At 47.3% G+C, this 21,387-nt stretch overlaps 2 protein-coding genes across 5 annotated transcripts; both read left to right on the forward strand.

Moving 5' to 3' along the window:
* Positions 1 to 304: 304 nt before the first annotated feature.
* On the forward strand, positions 305 to 6,761 carry LOC146521370 (uncharacterized). Of its 3 annotated transcripts, XM_085155010.1 has the most exons (10): positions 305 to 498; positions 3,840 to 3,893; positions 4,009 to 4,305; positions 4,395 to 4,569; positions 4,663 to 4,719; positions 4,815 to 4,960; positions 5,087 to 5,170; positions 5,271 to 5,455; positions 5,570 to 5,797; positions 5,888 to 6,761. In XM_085155010.1, the coding sequence occupies exons 3-10, from the start codon at positions 4,019 to 4,021 to the stop codon at positions 6,223 to 6,225; spliced, it is 1,500 nt and encodes a 499-aa protein (XP_085011136.1). In that variant the 5' UTR covers positions 305 to 498; positions 3,840 to 3,893; positions 4,009 to 4,018; the 3' UTR covers positions 6,226 to 6,761. The 3 variants fall into 3 exon arrangements, with proteins under 3 accessions (XP_085011136.1, XP_085011135.1, XP_085011137.1); XM_085155009.1 differs by lacking the exon at positions 3,840 to 3,893; XM_085155011.1 differs by lacking the exon at positions 3,840 to 3,893 and having other exon boundaries at positions 320 to 498; positions 5,579 to 5,797.
* A 3,493-nt stretch (positions 6,762 to 10,254) lies between these two features.
* On the forward strand, positions 10,255 to 20,479 carry LOC146521371 (CST complex subunit CTC1-like). Of its 2 annotated transcripts, XM_085154920.1 has the most exons (25): positions 10,264 to 10,711; positions 10,945 to 11,029; positions 11,387 to 11,486; positions 11,562 to 11,784; positions 12,145 to 12,374; positions 12,455 to 12,584; positions 12,678 to 12,968; positions 13,049 to 13,171; positions 13,253 to 13,482; positions 13,747 to 13,891; positions 13,965 to 14,167; positions 14,241 to 14,410; positions 14,489 to 14,603; positions 14,745 to 15,153; positions 15,231 to 15,320; positions 15,647 to 15,784; positions 17,410 to 17,456; positions 17,575 to 17,660; positions 17,832 to 17,967; positions 18,082 to 18,150; positions 18,224 to 18,386; positions 18,586 to 18,641; positions 18,739 to 18,895; positions 20,095 to 20,215; positions 20,314 to 20,479. In XM_085154920.1, the coding sequence occupies exons 1-25, from the start codon at positions 10,526 to 10,528 to the stop codon at positions 20,403 to 20,405; spliced, it is 3,795 nt and encodes a 1,264-aa protein (XP_085011046.1). In that variant the 5' UTR covers positions 10,264 to 10,525; the 3' UTR covers positions 20,406 to 20,479. The 2 variants fall into 2 exon arrangements, with proteins under 2 accessions (XP_085011047.1, XP_085011046.1); XM_085154921.1 differs by lacking the exons at positions 20,095 to 20,215; positions 20,314 to 20,479 and adding an exon at positions 19,668 to 19,984 and having other exon boundaries at positions 10,255 to 10,711.
* Positions 20,480 to 21,387: the final 908 nt, after the last annotated feature.

Raw genomic sequence — 21,387 nt, forward strand, 5'->3', positions numbered from 1 at the left:
AGACATACTTCCAGGTGAATGTAACCCTACGGAGAAACTACAGCGAGAGTCAAGCGGCTAACTTTGGTGTTTTTACAAGTATCAGGTAATTTTATATGTGACTTTTCTATCAGCTGAACAAACTGTGCATGGATATTCACGCTAAAGTTAAATGCAGAGAAAGCGCAGAGTCTCTGCGTTCAGAAACAATTGGATTTGTTTCAATTGAGCGAACGGTTCAAAAGTTACAGTGATTTAAAAACACGTTGCAAAAACCTGTTGGATTGTGAGTTTCAGGCATTAAAATGCAATTCTACATCCGGACACTAGAGGGCGCAGAGCGCGATGGTGGTACCGAACAGTGTTTTGGGGCGCAGAAGAAGAATTTCACAGAAAGAACTTCCTGTTGTGAAGCTAACGCCAGCACAGCATGTGTGTCTTTTGTGTTCACGGTTTAAAGAAGATTTTTGTGTTTTCGTCTACTTGTTACCCAGGCTGACAGCAGCTTCACTGCCTCAGGTTAGTAAACACGCATTACAATGAATGTGCACGGCACACCTCACAGTGCAGGATGTTGTTCGGTCATTCGCACAGCTCGGTAAAGGATGCGGGTCATTGTGTGTACATTGTGGGTTTAGGCTGCAGGCTGATTGATGCTAATGCAGAATACAGTGGAACCCCGACTTACGAAAACCATTTCACGAAACATTCAAGTTACGAAGGACTGAACTGCAATACTTCTGCCCGTGTTACGGCAAAATGCCCGCGTAACGAAATCCGCTGGCTCTGATTGGCTGAGCCTTCAATGCCCACAATGCCTTGCGAATCATGTGACAACCCCTTCACTTCCGTACTTGCGCTTTGCTGTCCACTTGAACCACGCAGCTAGCAAAATGAAGCGTAAAGTGCTGTCGATGAAAACAAAGAGAGAAATTATTGATAAATATGAGCGAGGTGTGAAACTTAGTGCTATTGCACGTGAGTATGGCCGAAATCCTTCGACCATAGGAACAATTCTAAAACAAAAAGAAGTCATCAAAGCAGGTAAACCTTCAATGGGCACCACCATCATGTCCAAAAGGAGGACCCCCATACACGACGAGATGGAAAGGCTTCTCCTTGTTTGGATTAAAGACAAGGGAAAGACTGGCAATACCCTCACAGAGACTATCATTTGCGAGAAGGCGTCCTCAATTTATAGTGATTTAGTAAGTAAGGCAGCTTCCGATGAGCAGCCAACGGCATCGACGTCCTCGCGGGAGGCACCCCTAACCTCCCCAGAGTTCAGGGCATCGCATGGGTGGTTTTATCGGTTCAAGAAGAGGACTGGCAACCACTCCGTTATGCGTCATGGTGAGGCAGCAAGTTCCGATCACAAGGCTGCCGAAGAATTTGTTAAAAAATTTGAGGAACTTATAAATCAAGAAGGCTACATCCCCCAGCAGGTATTCAACTGTGACGAGACCGGCCTCTTCTGGAAAAAGATGCCGCGGCGTACGTACATCACCGTGGAGGAAATAAAGATGCCAGGCCACAAGCCCATGAAGGACCGTCTTACCCTCGCCCTGTGTGCTAATGCCAGTGGGGACTGTAAGGTCAAGCCACTCCTAGTGTACCACTCGGAAAATCCGCGTGCCTTCAAAAAACACAAAATTTTAAAGGAGAGGCTCGAGGTTATGTGGAGGTCCAACCCCAAGGCCTGGGTGACCCGACAGTTCTTTGTCGAATGGGTCAACTTGGTCTTTGGCCCTGCTGTCAAGAAGTTCCTCGAGGAGAACGATCTCCCCATGAAGTGCCTGCTGATCATCGATAACGCCCCCGCCCACCCCTCTGGCCTCGAGGACGACATCCTGGAGGAGTTCTCGTTCATTAAGGTTCTCTTCCTCCCTCCCAACACGACCCCTCTCCTCCAGCCCATGGACCAGCAAGTGACCTCTAATTTAAAGAGACTGTACACGAAGCACATGTTCAAACGGTGTTCGGACATAACAGAGAGTACGCAGCTCAGCCTCAGGGAGTTTTGGAAATATCATTTCGACATCGTTGCATGCCTCAAGTTGATTTCTTTGGCATGGCGGGAGGTGAGTCGTCAAACGCTAAATTCTGCTTGGAGGAAGCTGTGGCCTGATGCTGTTGCTGCCCCTCGAGATTTTGAAGGCTTTGAGGGGGAACCTCAACCTGAAGTCAAGGTTGAGGAGATCGTAAATCTTGGCACCGCCCTGGGACTGGAGGTTGACGAGGAGGATATAAACGACCTTGTGCATGAACATCGAGAGGAGCTGTCAACGGCAGAGCTGCAAGAGTTGGAGGCGATGCTGCACTCATCATTACAGCAACAATTCAGCGAGGAGGAGGAGGAGGCCGTCATACCATCGGCCGATATCAAGGACATTCTCTGCGCTTTTCAGAGGGTGGCCGCTTTTGTCGAACAAAATCACCCTGAAAAGAACTTTACCGCTCGTGCTATAGAGCATTTTGGTGACGTCTGCCTCTCCCACTTCAGATCCATTTTGAAAAGTAGACAGAGACAGACGTCGTTGGATAGATTTTTCACAACGAGGCCAGCAACAAGTCAACCTTCAGGTGAAAGTGTGCCTTAGAAGGCGAAAAGCGATGAAAGTAGCAGTAGTGATTAGTTCAAAAACATAAAAATGCACAAAAAATATAAAATTATACAAGTTTAAAAAAAATGTAAGTTTTAGTTTTAATGTTTAGAACGTCGTGTACATGCAGCATATGTATGCATGCATACAGCTGACACATATATACACTTATTCCTCTAATTTTGAGTTATTGGTAATGTTTTTACCCAAATGCGATACTTCTTAAAATACAAGCAGACATTACAAAGAAAGCTGAAGTGTTACTAATTGTGTAAAAATGTCTGAATTGTTTTTGTGGCCTTTCTTCTTTACTTGTAGTGTTTTAGATGTCAGGGCTGTTGGTGGATTAAAACTTTTTTTGTTTTCTCTGGTCTTTAATGTGCACTTCAGTGTCTGTTGCACTACCTCCTGATGTTTAAAGCCTGATTAATCTTTGAATTAAAAAATCAAGAACTTTACACCCTAATGTTATGCCTGTTTCCCCCGTGGTGGTGCTGTATGTATGCATGCATACGTATGCTTTCTTCAGCCTCCGCCACCAAGAACTTCGTCTCCAGCCAGCATCGTCTCACTCAAAAGGCGCGACGGGTGCTTCGATTTACGAAAAACCGTCGGGAACAGATTAATTTCGTAAGTCGGGGTTCCACTGTAGTGTGTTGCTGGACTTAGTCCCAACATGCGTGCTTGTGTGTATGGTGTGTGTACTGTTTGCAAAGGTGCTCCGACGCTTTCGGAGGCGGTGTCTCAGATTAACTGGTGTCTCAGATCAGTTGGTGACAGTCGAACAGAAGTGTTGCAGACTTGCTTTTCAGGAGCTGCTACCAACAAACCACTAAATATTTCATCTGTGACACTTGTGAGGTTTCCTCAGACACACTCTGTCAGTCTTGTTGCTGTTAAAAACAAAATATTAAAAAATCCACCATCTGTTCCACCGTCACAGTTAATCTGGAACACCGGGTGATTTAACGCTACTCCGTTTTCATACTTGGAAGTATTAGCATGTTATTGACTTGGATACTATATTGTTTTAAGCTATTGTGAATGTTTGTTCATTTTAAAGTGAAAACGCCATCTGCTTTTGGCACAAAACTATCGAATTGCTCATTTGCGTAACTGCTGTTTTAGTCGTGGCTTGTTTTCTTTTCGTTTGCTGGTTGTAGAAATGGTTTCTATGAAGCGTTTCTTTTAGCTGAACGAACTGCTCGCGTGCGTGCGTGTTTTATACATGTGCTAAAGTTAAATGTGTTTGTGCAGAACATTGTGTGCTTTGGAGAAACAGCAGAGGATCAACAAAGGTTCAGTTTTAAAGTAGGTACTGCTCGGTGTCCAGTGTAGCGACATAGCTAGCTTTGCATCATACAGAGACGTGCTACTGGTGCTATGAAGTGATATGCAGAGTTTGTCTCTCTCTTTGTATTTGCAGTCCAAACAGCATGGAGAGAAACATTGTGTACTGCCTGCTGTGCAACAAGCCCCAGCATTCCATTTGGAATCACCTGAGCAAAGTGTGCCTGAAAGACGGCACAGCACAGGAGAGGGAGCAAGAAGCTTCCAGAGCTACTGCCTCCCAGAAGCTGTTTTCCAGGGAAGGTCGACTCTGGAGCATCTCGGAGCTGCAGGAGTTTTGCAAGGACGCAGCATCTTGCACCAAACTCTGCAGTCGCCTTCAGAGCCGTGGCTTTATCGTCACAGACACTCCCCAAACCTGCCCAACACAGAGGTCTGATGAGCTCATTGCCACTCTGGCTCACACATACTGCAGGACACATACGCACTTTCAACACTGTCTTACTGTCACCTTTGCAACAGCTTTGATAAGAAGGAAGTCCTCGCCGTGGCCAAAAAGGACATCGAGTATTTCCACCAAAAGCTTGCAGGCGGTGATTGCATCCCCAACGTTGCCATGACAAAGTTCAGGCAGTACTGCGAGGCCATCCTGATGTTACAGCACGGACTGACAGCAAGTGCTGTTCAGGAACTTTCTGTAAGCGCCGCCAACAAAAACAGTAGATTATAAGTGATAGTTGATGGAAGTGTGCATCACCCTAAGCTCCAACACTTTGTCCCACACACACAGGTGCAGGACTGGATGGAGCGAAGGGCAAGCTTGAGGATGACCATCCAGGAAGAAGAAGTAAGTCCTTTGTTCTCAGCAGCGACTCTCTTCCTGCTCTGTATGGACCCTGGGAGGTGATTTATAATTGTCATTGACGGCTCTTGTCTCTGCAGCTGTTGGAGTGCTACTTTAAGAACATCCGCCCAGTGTCCTTACAAAACCAAAGAGCTGGCGGTGATGACGGGGGCAGGTTCTTCCTGGGAGAAGGTGGGGTCCCTCTGACCAACCCAGCAGGAGATGTACAGCGCCTGAGGGCCAGGTGAGTGCTGCACACCACTGGATCCATACTGGCAAAACGTAGCCAGTGTGGTCATAACACTCAAACACATGTGTTGCTGCGTTTGTTGGTGGATGTATAACTGCTTCACCTTTCTAATTTGGTTAGATACCTGCGCAGCGACACTGAGGATCCTGCGGCTGGGTCAGCATCACACTCAGCAGGAGGAGTAGAAACCTCGGGACAGGCCAGGTATGCTTTTCGTTTTTATGTTACCCACTAGCACAAGAAAACCTGCGTTACAAGTTTCCACATCCAAACTATTGGTGGATTTCTCTCTCATTCTGTGTAGGCCCATTTCCACAAAGCGCCCACCACTCAGAGAATGGGATGCCTTCCAGCGGACCTTCCCAGTAACCCTAAATGGAGAGCCACCTTCAAAACGCCGGTGTGTACAGGCTGGTTTTCCACACCACCGAGCCCACTACCACAGGTGGAGGGAGCTTCAGTTTAAGCAGAGAGTTCAGCACATCCTCGGTAAGCCCGTCATGCTAATGGACGCTCTGCCTCCATTATTTACACCTCTAATATATACAAATAGCTCAGTAATACTTCACATCACAGAGGTTCAAATATATATGATTGACTCAGATGGGACAGGGTGTGCCAGAAGAGGCAACGCCCCTCAGCGTGCAAGAGTACAGACGGCATTAGATAAGGAGACCTGGAGCACCAACAAGCCCACTGTTAATGCCGTCCTACAGGCCTGGGTTGCTCCACAGCCCAGGATCCAGGACAGCCAGTCCCTCATGTCCTCGATTTCAGAGCGGAAATGGAAGGGCCTGGCTTTGAAGGACTTTGGGGAGGAAAAGGGCAAAGGTAAATGCACCTATCGTTTGGACCACACCCTCGTTTGACAGCAAGTCGACATTTCTAAAGAGCTTATGATGACTTCCTGTTTGCTCACAGGTGTCATCGCCCTGATGCCCTTCAACAAAGGAGACGTCGTCTGCGACTACCATGGGACGTGCATCACCAAAGCTGCAGGGAATCAGAGGCTGCGGTCAGGGTCTCTCTTCTTCTACAGGGGCGAGTGCCACAGGGTTGATGCCACTGCGCCCACCTGTGCCTGCCACCTGCACAAGGACTCCTATGGAAGGCACATGAACCATTGCCAAAGGAATCCAAACGTGAGGCCACAAAGGTTCACAATGAACTTCCCTGCTGGTCCTCGGGAGAGTGTGCTGTTCATCGCCCTGAAGGACATCGCGGTTGGAGAGGAGCTCCTGTGGGACTATGGAGTCTAGAGGTGGCACCATGTTTTATGTCCCATACCATATCATGGTATGGGACACTTGTTTGTGTTTTTGAGTCGTTGCCTTCGTTGTTACCTTCTTTGTTGCCTTCTTGGCTCTCGCAGCAGGCTTCTTCTTGGTAGACCTTACCAAAGCATTGGTAAGACTGAAAGTGAATCATTATACAACACATTTATATGCACAGCCTCTTGATAAGATCTGAGTGGTATTTTTTCTTTCCTTCCAGAATCATAGCAGGTTTCATTTTCATAAACTCACTTTTACTACATGTTAACAATAAAGAGTCACCCTGAAGAAACTACTGGCATTCTGAAGTAATCCCAGGGATTAGTAATATGATTGAAAGGCAGTTTAAGCTGTTTGCTCGTTAGATGCTTTTGTACCATCGCCCTGTTTGTTGGATGTATCAGGAGTTTCTGCTGTTTCTTCAGTACTGCAGCTCTCCCTATCGTTTACATTTGGATTTCTGCCCATACCAACATGACTCCAATAGAGTGTATTTTATAATCAATAAAACTGTGTTTCTTTTAATATATTGCTGTGTTTTGTATAAGTTCAAACTCGAAACACTAGAGCTATTCTGTTAGACCTTTATGCAGGAAATACACTGCAGCCAAAACATTTCATAGTTCATCAATACTGACCAATATAATAAACTTAAAGCTGCACCATCCTCCATATTCTGGTGTTTTAAAGAGTACTTAGGTTGTTTAATATTACTGCTAACTAACAGGGTTAGCATGTCCCAGCAAAAAAAGAATAATAGGGCCCCACCCTCCACCTCGTGATGCTTAATCGACGTAATCAACTTTAATTTGATGCAAATGCACAGAAATCAATTCTTTTTCTACAATAAGTAAACAGATTCAACATCTTTCTTCAACAGAACTGCAGACTGCACAGGTGGTACCTTCCCAAAGGAAAAAGCACTACAGCTTACTGGGACCTAATAGTTACTATATACAATAATGGATTTCTATACATTTGACATCAGATAAAAACTTTGGTTGTAAGATTCAGATAATTATTTAATAAAAGTTGACATTTTAAATGAGAATAAGAAAGTATTTCTTCGTGCCCCCCTCTCCCTGTTAATGCCCTATACCACCTTTCACTGTTTATACCGTTACAAACTAATAACAATAATAATGATAATAATAAACACGGGCCATAAAAACTCAAATATCGACGGCCGATGGCCAGTCCAGCTGTGGCTCCATATATCTTTCTCAGAGGTGAAATGCCGGTTGACTCGGTCCATCCCTGATGGAGTCTCCCATAAATCCTTTGGCTGGACATTTGACTTGAGTTGTCTTTATTTTTCCTTTGTTTGATGCTTTGCTTGGGTTTTGTTTTGTCTGACCTTTTCTGATTAAAAACAATTGAGCTCTCATGCAGCATTTAAACATAATGCTTATGTCCCTGATAACTAAACCACTGTTGTTGTTTACCAATAATAAAAACTATTATTAATAAAATCAGAAATAAATCGCAGGCCTTTATATACCACTGGAAACCCTGTCGTGACAGCTGCAGTGGATACTTCAGGGCTCAAACTTTCTCCGATTGGCTCCAAGCTTGACAGGCTCAGCCTGCTGCGACCAACAACACTAACTTTCCACCACCGTGCACCTCAGGCCTCTGCAGTTACTGATGATCATCAGCCCTGGTTGGAGATTTCCAATCAGAACACCCAAACACTTCATTTGAACCTGAACTCACTCTTTACATGAACTTTCAGCCCAACACTAATGTGGCCCTAAGCTTAACTTCAGTTTCACACCACTGTGTGTAAACCCAGCTCCACTTGAACCCTCAAACACCAAACTAATGTTTTTATGGTCATTTATGGTCATAAAAATATTGGAGACCACATTTAACGTAATTAACAAAAACATCCACGCCACATCATTAGAAACAGGCTTTGTTACAGGAAGTATTTCAGATTTGACAAACATTGTTCGTGAAGAACAACATTATAGAAAACTTACATTTGAGGGAAATGTCAAATATGAACAAACATTTATTTTTTATGTCTTTCTTGTTTTTACAAAAGGACACGAAAGGTTTAAAGTGACAAAAGTTCAAAACAGTTCTTACAAAACACTTAAGCAGAAGGTGTTACGGCCCAGTCTGGGGGTGCAGGTATGCAACATAAGGTTTATAAGGAAGTGACCCCGCCCTCATCGTGCTATGGAGACATGGAGCCAGCGATGAAGAGAGGAGGCTCTGTGCTGTGGGAGTGTTTAGAGTTTGGGTTTGCCAGCTTGTTTCATTTTGTTTTGTGTTTATTTTATCTGAAAGCGTGAAAAACGTGAAATGTCTCAACAAAATAAAAATGGTAAATACCATAAATTTACTTTAGAACGACTTTGGTTTGACTCTTTACACGTAATATGTAGAGTTATATGGGAGTTAGTATATAAACTCTTAACACCTAGTTAGCATGAATAAGTGATTTGGTATTTAACACTAAATCAGAGTTAACGTACCAACTCTCCAATAAGAGTTAAATTAACTTATGTAGACACTTTAAAAGAGCTGAAATCAAATCTGACAGTCTTCATTTGGACATGTTGGATTTGCTGTGTGGTAAGGCACCTGGGCCAGATGGCTTTCTGACTTTACAAAACCTTCCCAGAAAAAAGAATAATTCCACTTTTTAACATGTATGTAGAAGCATATCAAACTGAGGCTCTCCACCCACTGTGAGACAGGCAGTGAGTACTGTGAAACCTGCTAAACCTGCAGAACACTCATCATTTAGTCTGACGGGGGTTGACACTAAAATACTTTAAATGTTTAGCATGAAGATCAGACCCTTGGATCGCACATTTGATTCACTTTGTACCAAAGCATCAAGGGTTTCACAATATAAGAAGGGTTCTAATATAATTCATGAGAGATTTGATGCTAACAATGCAGCTTTATTATCACTGGACACTCGTCAGGCCTTGGACAGAATAGACTGGTCAGATTTATTTAACGTTCTCCCAAGATATGGATTTGGAAATCATTTTCTCAGATGGGTTCAACTTTTGTAACAAACAATAGTTTTTAAACCTGTCACATTGGAGTGTTGCACTCATCAGGGGTGCCCGTTATCTCCAATGTTATGTATTCTGACTATGGAACCTCTGGTGATGACACTTAGAATGAGAGCTGTACTATTTGGTTTCCAGTTAGGAGATCGAGAGCAGAGATTGGCCCTAGGACCTAGACTAGGCTGTCTGTTAGCATAGCAAAATTAATGCTACAAATGGAGCTATTTAGACGATTTTCTGGCTATAAATGATTCAAAAATCCTCCGTCCTATTCCTGAACAAGGATGAAAGGTTACGCAAAGTTTTTATACTGAGTCACTTCCTCTGCCTCCTCCAAAAGAATCCTTTGAAAAGTTAAACGATATCTTTAATTGATTAATTTGGACTAACAAAAGTCCTAGATGAAGACTTGGCTTGTTGTACCTGCCGTATGAAAGAGGGGGTTACAATTCTCTAAACTTAAACTGTATCACGGGTCTGCACAGGTGCGCTCAGCCATGCTCTATTTTTCCACTGAGACACCCGCAGCCTGGATAAAAAGTGAACAAAAAACAGTGACAAACCTTCAATTTAATCTGCATTTATACTCTGCAAGATATATATATATATATTTAACATATATATATATATATATATATATATATATATATATATATATATATATATATATATATTTATTTTTTTACACATATATATATGTAAAGTTTTTTAAGTTTCCACTTGACAGAAATGTGTTTTTGTTTGAGATTCCCGAGAATCGCACAGTGTCATCCTCCTGAAAAGGAAACACCTTGTGGCGTCAGATGAGCTGCAAAAGGTGCTGTCAGTCACATGACCCTGAGCCTCAGCAGGAAGTCTGACCCCTTCGTAATAAGAGCATGTTCCTCACAGACACCTGCACTAATCAGGCTGAGAACACGCTGGGCTAGAGTCACGTGATCGTTTTGTAGTTCAAACACAGCTGTTTCCTTTCCTGAGTTCTTATCACATCTCCTAAACACATTTCCTCCACCTCAGAACGTTTCTATCAAGGAAAAGTGGTTAGGAAAGGAGGTAGGAGACCACTGAGTGTACGTGGATGTGAAGGGCTTTTATTGTGAAATGCAGGGTAGGGAAAAGCTGTTCCGCACATGCGCGGTAGAGATCCTGCGTGAGCAGAGACTAGTCAGTTTAATAAGTTTGATGATTTGTTGAAACTAAAGAACAAAAGTAAACAAAGTTGGACGGTAGGGCATCATGGCGGCTTTATGAACGGTAAGAGGCGGGAACACGGGGGCGACGGTCAGAGGGAGGACATCAACAGGAGGAGGACCGGAAGCTGTTTGAAAGCCGTGAGCGGGAGTTTGTCAGCAGGGGGAGAAACCGACACCCGGAGCGAAGACATGGACCCCCTGCAGGAGCTCCTGGACCGGGTCAAGCCCAGCACCGAGGCGGTGAGTCCCAGACTGACCCTGTTTGCCCGAACTGAGCGATAAATAACAGTCTACGTACATGCAGAGCCCTGCGTACGTACTGCCTGCGTCATGACGTAAGGCAGAGCAGCAGCCAATCACTGTTTCGACCTAATTCTGTAGCAGAAAGCCATACAGAAAAGAGTGAATATAAGGATGTGAGCCTGTTTTACATTTATTATTGTGACCTCCGACCTGCTGCTTTGTTTCTTTAGGAGTCCCTGTGGTTAAAAAACATCTTCACCTTCATCTCTGAACACCTGAGGCCTGTGGTGTGTAGCTCCGCCCCCTCGCAGACAGGTGAGTTCCTGTTTGTCAGCTATACTTTAAATCCTTAATGACGATGCTCACTTATGAAACCAAATACTATTTAAAGCATTATTTAAAAAGTGAAAGCAGGGCTCACCTGCCCTCACAGGTGTCATCAGTGCAGTCCAGTGTGTAGATGTGAGTGTGGTTCAAAGGTCAGAGCCATGAAGGTGACCGACTGTCAGTGAGGAACAGGGAGGACTAAGAGTCTGAGGATGAAGAGCAGCTGCTTCCTCAGGTGGTCCCACCTGTTGACACACCAGCTCTGGTGTCCACTTCAGGTGTTCTCAGTGGGCGGGGCTTCAGTTGTTTATGTTTGTGTTTACCCTTCAAACTTTGTTTTCCCAGGTAACCACGGTGACCTCAGCCTCTTCAATCTGAGCATGTGTGCGGTGCAGGCGATCCAGCAGCAGATGTGTGTGGCCCACAGCTTACCTGTCAGCTACAGGTAACGCCCGCTGACATCATCGCTGTCGCAGGTCACGTGACCTGGCCTTACCGCTGTCCTCCCGTCTGTCCGCAGGCTGCTGTCCGTCTCCGAGCTCGTCTCCCAGCAGCACCTGGCCTGCGTCAGCAACCTGTCCTGGAGCACCAATCAGCAGAGAGCCTGGGCCAGGGAGGCGGAGCTCGCCGTGCCGCGTCAGAGGGCACTGCCGAGGGTCAACTTGATGCTGATTGGCTGTCTGAAAGAAGGCCCTGACGGAGAGTACAGGCTGACGGACGCTAGCGGCAGCGTCATGTGTGAGGTGAGTCAGAGGGGGAGGAGCCTAACCTTAACCCAGCAGGAAGAGGAAAGCACAGCAGTGGAGGGCCTACAGGTAACAGGAGGGCGACGGCGTTCACGCCAAAAACCTGAACATGAGGAACATTTCCTGACGTTGTCATCGTCCATCAGCTGGTTAGTTCTCAGGAGCTAATCTAATCTAATCTAATCTAATCTAATCTAATCTAATCTAATCTAATCTGACCTGACCTGATGCAGCTATTAAAACAAACGGCATCACTGCAGATCAGAGCTGATGAAGCTGTCATCATCAGTACAGGCTTCCAGCATCCACCCAGGACACACTCCCCCACTCTCTCACCCGCGTCTCTCTCTCATCCAGTGCCTGTCTCTCTCGCCCCTGTGGCTCGATCGTCCCGTTTTCCTCCCTCACTGGAACTACATCCCCCACAATGCATCGGACCAGGAAGAGGCCGCAGGCTTCTTGGAGCTGATTGGCTCCCCTGTCCTGTTGTGTCCTGGTGCTGAGCAGGGATTGGCTGCTGCTCCTGGAAGGGTGGAGCTAAGCGGAGCGGTGGGAGTCGGAGAGGCCGGCAGGCTGCTGAGGCACAGGTGGATCACATGACCTCTGAACTGCAGTGGAGTTTCTGAGCAGTGTGTGTGTGACAGATGTGTGTGTGTGTGTGCTCCAGGGTCAAAGGTCAGCGGCTGAGCGTGTTCGGAGAGGTGGGCTCAGTCTGCCCTCTGCTGGCCGTGGCAGGAACGACCTTCTTTTGCTTCACGCTGACGGATGAGTCGCGCTCGCTGCCCGTGCTCGTACAGGTACCAGCTCTCTGAGGATGATGATGGTGAGGAGGGACGATGAAGCTCAGTGTGTGTGTGTGTGTGTGTGTGTGTGTGTGTGTGTGTGTGCAGGACAGCAGCCGGCTCAGCTGGATCCAGCGTGTGTGTGTCGGGCAGAGCGTGTGTGTGACAGCTCTACGTGTGTGTGCGCTACGAGGCTGGAGAGGAAACAACATCCTGTGTGTGACGAAGCGCTCCGAGCTGCACGCCGACTACACGCACACACAGGAACACACACACTCTGAGTCCCTGCTGCTGATGTCACAGCCTGCTGAGGACGACTGTGAGGAGGCGGAGCATGAGGAGGTGGAGCTGGACCAATCAGCTGTGAGGATAAAGCAATCCAAAGTCATCAGCTACCAGGTGAGAGCGCTCTGAGCTCTGATTGGCTACCACATGTTTGTACCTGTGTGCTGATTACTCAGCCTCCTCTGCTGTGATAGGGCATGGTGACTGAAGTTGTGAGTGAGGGGGCGGGGCTCTATGTGCTGGATGGGAAGGTGGGTCTGTGCGTGGCCTATCAGCCGGCGGCGAAGAGGAAGCTGAGGGCGGGAGACAGAGTGGAGGTGAGTCACATGACATCATCATGCCCGTTTGTGTTCGTGGCAGCCACGACTAATAAAGTTTGATGGTTCCTCCTCCTGCAGTTGCATCACGCCCACTTCCTGTACCGGCCCTGCCCGGACTTCCCTCCCAGCATGCTTTGCACCTGCCTGCGCTCCAGCCTGAGGGTGACGGCCTTCAGCAGGGCGGGAGGCTCGCCACCCGACAACCGCTGCCCGGGAGATGGGGTGTTACCACGGTTACTGCTGCAGAGAAACACAGATGTGTCCGATTACCTGTGGATGTGTCACCTAAGCTCGCAGCTGGCACACAGGTGAGGCTCCACCCACCACCACCTGTCCACAGTCAGAGACAGCAGAGCCTAACCTTTGTCCTCCTGTCCTCCGCTGGCTCTGGCTTGTTTCCTGGTCCTGGTCTTGGTCCTCACTCTCGTCCTGGTCCTGGTCCTGGTCTTGGTCCTCACTCTCGTCCTGGTCCTGGTCCTGGTCCCGGTCTTGGTCCTCACTCTCGTCCTGGTCCTGGTCCCGGTCTTGGTCCTCACTTTCGTTCTGGTCCTGGTCCCGGTCTTGGTCCTCAGTCTGGTCCAAGGTGTGTGGAGGCAGCAGTGTGTGTGCTTGCTGTCCTGGAGGCTGATGGAGACTCTGAGCAGAGCTGGAGGACGAGGACGCAGAGACATCTACTCTGAGATGCTGGACGAGCCTCACACCTGTCCTGTGACTCAGGTAGGTCTCACTCTCACCTGTCTTCCTTACAGGTGAGTGTGGAGCATGCTCAGCGTGCTCTGTGTCCCTGCAGTACAGCGTGTCCTCGGCAGTGCGTCAGTTTCTCGGTGTGTCGGAGCTCCTGGAGTCCCTGCAGACTGACTGCTGGTCTTCGGCCCCTCTGAGCTCTCTGCTGCCCCCTGATGGCTCCAACCTGACCTCCTCCCAGATCAACGGGTTCCTGTCCTGGTCTTGCAGGACTCTGTCCTCCGAGCCTCGGGGTGGAGACGCTGTCAGGTAAGGTGACAGCAGCTCCTCACATGAAGTCATGTGATTACGTACCAATGATTTTTGCCGGTTTGTGTGTCAGGCAGCGCCCCCTGCTGCTGGTCGGCGTGCTGGAGCTGCCGTCACAGACGTCTGAGTTCAAACACTCGATGCAGCTCAGAGACGCCGCGGGAGCTGCAGCCTGCGTGCTGACGGAGAGCAGCGAGGAGGAGGAGGGAGCGCAGAGGGCAGTCTTTAACAGCGCCTGGATCGGTACAATGCACGCACACAGACACACACACAGACACACAGCTTTATTCTTTAATGTGTGTGTGTGTGTGTGTGCTGCAGGTTGTCTGGTGGGTGTGGTGCAGTTCACCATGGTGACAGAGAGATTCCTCCAATCAGATTTCCCCTCCTACCAACACCTGGACCAGGACAGGTTCATCACACACAAACACTGCAGGTACACACACAACCTGCAGCATGCTGACTGCTCATTGGTCCATTCTCTGTGATGTAAGAGGGCGTCTGATTGGTTCAGGATGTGAGCTTCCTTCCTGGTTGTGAACATTATGAGTTAAATAAAGCTGGGTTCAATTCACAGGGTTTACCTGCAGTTCTCTCTGGACCACCTGCACATCCTGAGTCCATCTGTTGCCATGGAGACACACCTGAGACACAAGGGGGAGGAGCCAGGAGGGGATGTCACTGCCAGGAAGCAGACAGTAGAAGAAGAAGAAGAGACTGCTGGGAGTAAGAGGAGGAGAAGAGAAGAAGAAGGAGGAGGAGACTCCGGCAACCCCTGGCCCTGTGTCTCCATGGTGATCAGTGTGCAGCAGAAGGAGGGTGTGTCCTGGAGGAATACAGGGGTGGAGGCAGAGGATCAGGAGGCAGGGCTGAGATTGTGCTTCTCAGTGAAAGCTGCTGTGATTGGTCCAGTGATCAGCTGGAGGCGGGACCCAAAGAATGAGCCAATGACAGAGAAAGAAAGTGAACAAAAGCAGGAGAGAAAGGTGAGAGACGCACCTGTGTGTGTTTACCTGAGCTCACCTGGATACACAGTTACGTGTGTGTGTGTGTGTGTGTGCAGGTGGTGCTGGCGTTCTCAGGTGTGTGTACGCGGTGGTTTCCTGTCCTCCAGCCTGGATGTTTCTACAGACTCATCGCTGCTAACACTCAGGTATCAACCCAGCTTTGATGATGTCACTAAGGGGTGTGGCCAGAGGTTCGCCTCATCGGTGTCTGCTCTCTGATATTAGTACACATGAACACGTTTTTCAGCTTTAACTGTAGTTGTTCACACACTGAGTTAATTATGGAGTCCCACAGGGTTCAATGCTGGGACCAGTTCTGTTTACATTACACATGCTTGCTTTTAGCAGCATCATCAAAACACACAGCTTACACTTTTACTGCTATGCAGATGACACCCAACATTCCTGTTTGTGGGGGAGTTGATATGACCTGAATCCTTGCAGCTGATTGGCCCATGTGTCTGTCAATCAGGATCCCAGTGTTTTGATTGGCTGTGGAGTTTCTGGGCGCAGTGGGGTGGATCTTCACGCTGAGTCAACCCTACAAGTCAGACGTGGTTGGAGATTCCACACTCTGACACGCCCACTGCTGCTGCCCACCTGCAGACAGGTAACACTCGGTTTGCTCCCCGTCTTCCTCCGCCTTAAACTTTTTTTATAGAGATTGACAGACCATGTGACTTGTACCCACATTGCATTGTGGGTACAAGTGGCAACAAAATCAAAACACTGCATCAAACACTAGCATTTCCAGCACCAGTAATCATCAATTCTGCTGTTTTAATCCCTACTTGCATTTTATTTGCCCCAAAAACAGTTCTGTACAAAACGACGGAGAACACGGCAGCTCCGCACAAAGACAGACGTGACAAAAAGGCAAAAAAAAAAAAAAAAGGACGAGGAAAAACTCAAAGGAGTGAAAGGGTCAGACCCATACGAGCATACAGAGCGGAGTAAGGACGTTAGCGTGCTGCCCAACTTTCATCACGCACATATTTACTATTATATGGTCCTAAGTGTGAGTGCATACACTCACAAAATGTTTAGTAACTTCAGATCCTGCAACAAGCCCAGCTCCAGTTTACTTTGGTGATTTGGACTATTCCATCTCACAGCTGGGGTGGCAGAGCAGGTCAGCCGGTAATCAGAAGGTCACTGGTTCGATCCCAGGCTGCCTCCTGGCTGCCCAAATATCCTTATATTAACCCCCTATACTAACCCCATGTCTGCCTACTGGTGGTGGTCAGAGGGCCCGGTGGCGCCAGTGTCCGGCAGCCTCGCCTCTGTCAGTGCGCCCCAGGGCAGCTGTGGCTACAATGTAGCTGCCATCACCAGTGTGTGAATGATTGAATGTAGTGTAAAGCGCTTTGGGGTCCTTAGGGACTAAGTCAACTATACAAATGCCATTTACCGTTTATTTAGCTGTTGTATTGTTTCTTTATCTCCTGCACAGGCCAACACATCTATTTGTTGTTTCAGGTTGTAGTGTTACACAACATTTTCAGATCTAATAGAAATAAAATAAGTGTTTCATAATTCATTCAATTTATTGTCTTTATTTATAACTGGCATCATTGTTTCATTCTATTATAGAATCTTACAAGAAAGAGGCAAAATTATATTGCTTTATGCTTTATTAGCTGCTTTGGTGAAAAACAAATCAACAATGCAACAAAGAAAAAAACATTTCAAAACAACAAACTGGAAAACAGTTATTCATCACTTGATTGCTTCAATACAACACTTGGGTACATATATGCGGACGTTTCGTGGCTGTTTTGATCTCGCTCGCTCTCTTAACCGATCAGATCTCGCTGTGGTAGCAGCTTTAAACTCGGTATGACCAGGCTGATAGAGGGGCCCAGTCTGGATCACATTCCTGCATTTTGTAGGCTGGTTTTCCTACAAAACACAACAAACATTAGCCCGCAAAGCCACAGTGAACAAAGCAGCATAACAACGAATTCAATTCAAATCAATATAAGACTTATTTGTAACCTTCATCAACAATTATGATAAATTACGTAATAACTACAACAGAAGACTTGATAATACAACACAGTTAATAATACAGCAGCTTCTTGCCCTTTTTTGTGTTTCTTTTTATTACTGTGTGACTGTTTTCATGTGAAAGCCTGCGTGCGCTAGTACCACTTGCCACTCGTACCCACAATCCTTTGCAGTTTTACCCCAGAATGACGTCACATTTTCCGTCTCTCTTCTCTGTGTTTTCAGGCCGTCCCACCCACAGTCTTGTCTGTCTCAGAGGTCTTAGACTGCAGGTAAACTGCTCGTCCCTCACTGAGTCGCCCCCTGTGGCCATCTGAGGAACTGCAGCTGCAGCCTGCTTTAAACTCTTACTGGTGTGTGTGTGTGTGTGTGTGTGTGTGTGTGTTTCAGCTCAGAGCTGGTGTGTTTTCAGGGTGTGGTGTCTGAAAGGATCAGTGTGAACAACAGGACTGCCCACTCTGGACACACACACTCAGGTACAAACACTCAGGTGGTTTGTGTATCAGGCTTTTTCTGCTGTGAAGTTTTAACATGGGGGTCTATGGGGCGACTCACTGCTGCCTCTGCTGGACACTAGAGGAACTGCAGGCATCAGTGCTTCAGGTACGAGTCTCAGGTCTGACTGTTAGCTGAATGTGTGTGTGCAGGTGTGCGTCTCACTCTTTGTGACCAAGCTGGGAGGAGTCTGCAGGTGTACCTGGACTTAAGCCACACCCCCTACCCACCTGGCCTGTTGCCGGGTAACATTCTGCTGTTGTCTGGTTTCCAGAGGAGGCTGTCCAGGTGAGACACACATAGACAGGCTTATAAATGTTTGGACTCATTTCCAACAATGTTCACTACAAAGTTACGCCGATTGTTACGTACCTGTGTGGTTTACCTGTGTGTGTGTTTCAGGACAGGAAGTGTGTACTGCACGTACTTACCTGTCAGCTCCATAACTGTGGTCTCCCTGGGAGACAGCAGGTAAGTTTACAGGTAACGTCTGGTTCACGTGTTTGTCGTGCTGTTGTTTATTTGTTTGTTTGGTTTCTATCAGCTCGGCCCAGCCTCCTCCTCCTGCTCCCATCATGCACCTGGGCGAGTGGGCTCTGAGCAGCAAGCAGAGGTGCGCTGTGGGACAGGTCAAAGGTCACGTGGTGTGTTTCCTGTTCCTGCAACTGCAGTGGAGCTGCTCGCTGTGTGGCAGCGTGTACACACAGGTACTGCATAAAATACACACAGTGTGTACAGGATGTGTTTAGTTGTAGTTTCTCGGGTGCAGTACTCAGAGTGCTTCATGTGTTGTTAGCGTGTTGGTGGTGTGTTAGTGTTGGTGCACGTAAGTAAAGTTTGGTTTTGGAGGAAACTGCTCACGATTTCAGGTGTGTGTGTGTTTACCTGTTGCTCTCTCTCTCTCAGGGCTGCAGCAGCTCTCAGTGTCGCTCGACCTCGTCAGTGTTTCAGTCCAAAGCAAAGTAAGAGCAGCTTCCTGTTGAGCTCACCTGCTGATGTTAATCACCTGGATCAGTCAGGTGACAGTCACATGATCAAACCATGTCGCTCTTCGATCAGGCTGGTGATTGATGACGGGACAGGTGAGGCTCACGTCTGGTTCTCCGCTGCTCTGGTTCGTGCTCTGCTGGGATTGGCTGATGCTCAGTGGGAGGGGCTTCAGAGAGCACTCAGGGTCAGAGGTCACATCAGAGTCTTCCCTCGTGGGCAGAGCCAGGTCAGTAGCACCTGTCAGGTGTATATGTTTACCTGTCACAGGTGAGTCACGTGCTCATCGTCGTCTTTAAACTTTTATTTTGTCTTTAAAATTTAAGATGAGGCTTTAACTTTGAAAGGGCACATCCTGTTTGCATCCTGGTAACAGCTCCGTCTGCTCACACTCTACTGCTGAACTGGTTTGGGGGCGTGGCCACTTCCACCTTTAAAAGTCTGTAGGTGTGACGGACCCACGCTGGGCTCACGTGAACAGGAGGGAGGGGCCTTACAGCCTGTGTTGTGTTGTGACTCCACCCACTCAACCTGAAGAAGCAGCAGGTGGTGTAGTTCTGAGGGTAATCAGGGCTGACCAGCTCCATGTTCACTGCAACACCACACCTCCCACATGGAGGGTGGAGACCACAGGGGCAGGGCAGCGCGAGGCATTTAGGACTCGGGTCACACCAGGAGAACCCACAGGGCCCCTCCACCCACAGGTGGAGCTGTGTTAACTGGATATAAATTTTTGTCCTTTACTGCAGAAAATAATTCTAATCATAAGAAAGTGAGATTAGTATCAAACAGAAACAGTTTATAAAAACACAAACGTGGAGTCTAAACTGAGACGTTTCAAATAGCAAGAAGACGTTTTAACTCCATAAACTGTGACACGAGACTCGTTATGATTAATGAGCACTTTATGGTTTGAACTCATCTCTGTTATTTGTTATTTACTTTGCAAAGATCAGTTTGTAGACTCAAGTTCAAACTGAGGGTTTTCTTCATATTTACAGTCGGTGTGAAAACGTCAGAAGGTTTGAGTGAAACGAGAGAAACAGATGTTTGTGAGGATTCACATTGTGGATATCTGAGGTTATCAGAGTGTCAGGAAGGGAAACCTGAAGAAAGTCAAAGCCTGTCAGAGCAAAGACTCTATAGGCTGCACAGGGACGCGCTGTGAGCTCACAGAGCTCCACGTCTGCAGACACCTTCAGCCACACTGCTGAGGACGACCGGGACAAAGACCTGCAGACTGAAACGTCCTGTGGAGGTGAAACGAGAAGAAGATGCAGCTACAACCCAAAGAACAGCGTCCACACAGTGAAGCGCAGTGGGGACACTGTGGGGGGGCCACCACAGAGAGAAACAGGCGTCCTGCAGGACGTTTCCACAGGGCCGAGCCGTGAGTCTGCAGAGACATAACCTCTGTGTCTGTCTCAGGTGTGTGATGGGGACGCTGACGACTTCCTCCTCCACTTCCTGTTGTCTCTGTGCAGCAGTGATGTCATGATTCGGCCGTTCAGCCTCACCTGCAGGAAACACACCAACCAGAGACCAGAAGGTAACCCCACCCTCACCACCCTGACCACCCTGACCAACCTGACTGCAACCTTCAGAGTCGTGTGTGTGTGTGTGTGTGTGTGTGTGTGTGTGTTTCAGAGGTGAGGAGGTTCACTCGAGGAGACAGAGAGTTCCTGACCAGACTGGCTCCTCCCCTTCAGCTCACCTGTCTGCACCTCCACCCTGACTGAGCTCCACCTGCTTCGTTCTGACTTCATCTGTTTTACATGTTCATGCAAATAAAACTTTATTGTTCCTCCTGTCACACGGTATCTCACCTTCACTGACTACAGGAAATGATCCCTGTGAGTGGCGCCCACATCAGAGACGTTCTCAGATGGTGATTCATAAAACCTGAACCAGTAAAATCTGACAGTAGAAGGATGATGAGTGAAACTGGTTAATCTGGTGTTTGTGGCACAGAAGGTTTGACCTCCACTGTGTCACACGTGTACCTGAACAGGTGCGCCGTGTCACACGCGTACCTGAACAGGTGCGCCGTGTGGCTCTGGGTCAGGTGTAACTCCCACAGTGAAGTAAAACTAAACACTGAACGTGTTTCAGTTTGTTTACAGACGTCAGACGGTGAAAGCTTCAGCCTGACGAGGAAAGAATCAGTCTGCTTTAAATCAACTTACTTTAAAATGAATTCCTCCTGACCTTCATGTGTTTTGTATTATTTGATCTTATACTGAAAGAGTTGATCCATCGACACATTTTAACCCTGCAACATTTCACCGTGTTAGTTTGTCATAAATTGGACTATTTTAGGATTTCAGTTCATCTTTCCAATAAAGCTGGCAGCTCTGAAACAGCTGTTCTCTCTGAGGGTGTTTTACATGTAAATAAAAGTGAAATAATTAAATGTAAGTTCTGTGAACAGACCGTCCAGTGGAGCTCCTCAGGGCTCTGTGCTTTCACCACTTTGTTTTCTATGCTAATGAGTGTCAGAGCACGTCAGCATTAGTCCTTCAACATGGTCACAGCCACTGATGAAGGTGTTCAAATGTACTTCCGGAACATCAGCTTCTGTTCTATGGGAAGCAGGGAAAGCTGTGATGATAACCTGCTACGAATGGAGGAAAAATACATATTCCCATTGACTCCTTTGTTAGACAACACTGCCACCATGAGGACACAGTGGAATATTGAACTCGGGTTACATATGGCCAC

Source organism: Neolamprologus multifasciatus, chromosome 3, assembly GCF_963576455.1.
Source record: "Neolamprologus multifasciatus chromosome 3, fNeoMul1.2, whole genome shotgun sequence".
NCBI lineage: Eukaryota > Metazoa > Chordata > Actinopteri > Cichliformes > Cichlidae > Neolamprologus > Neolamprologus multifasciatus.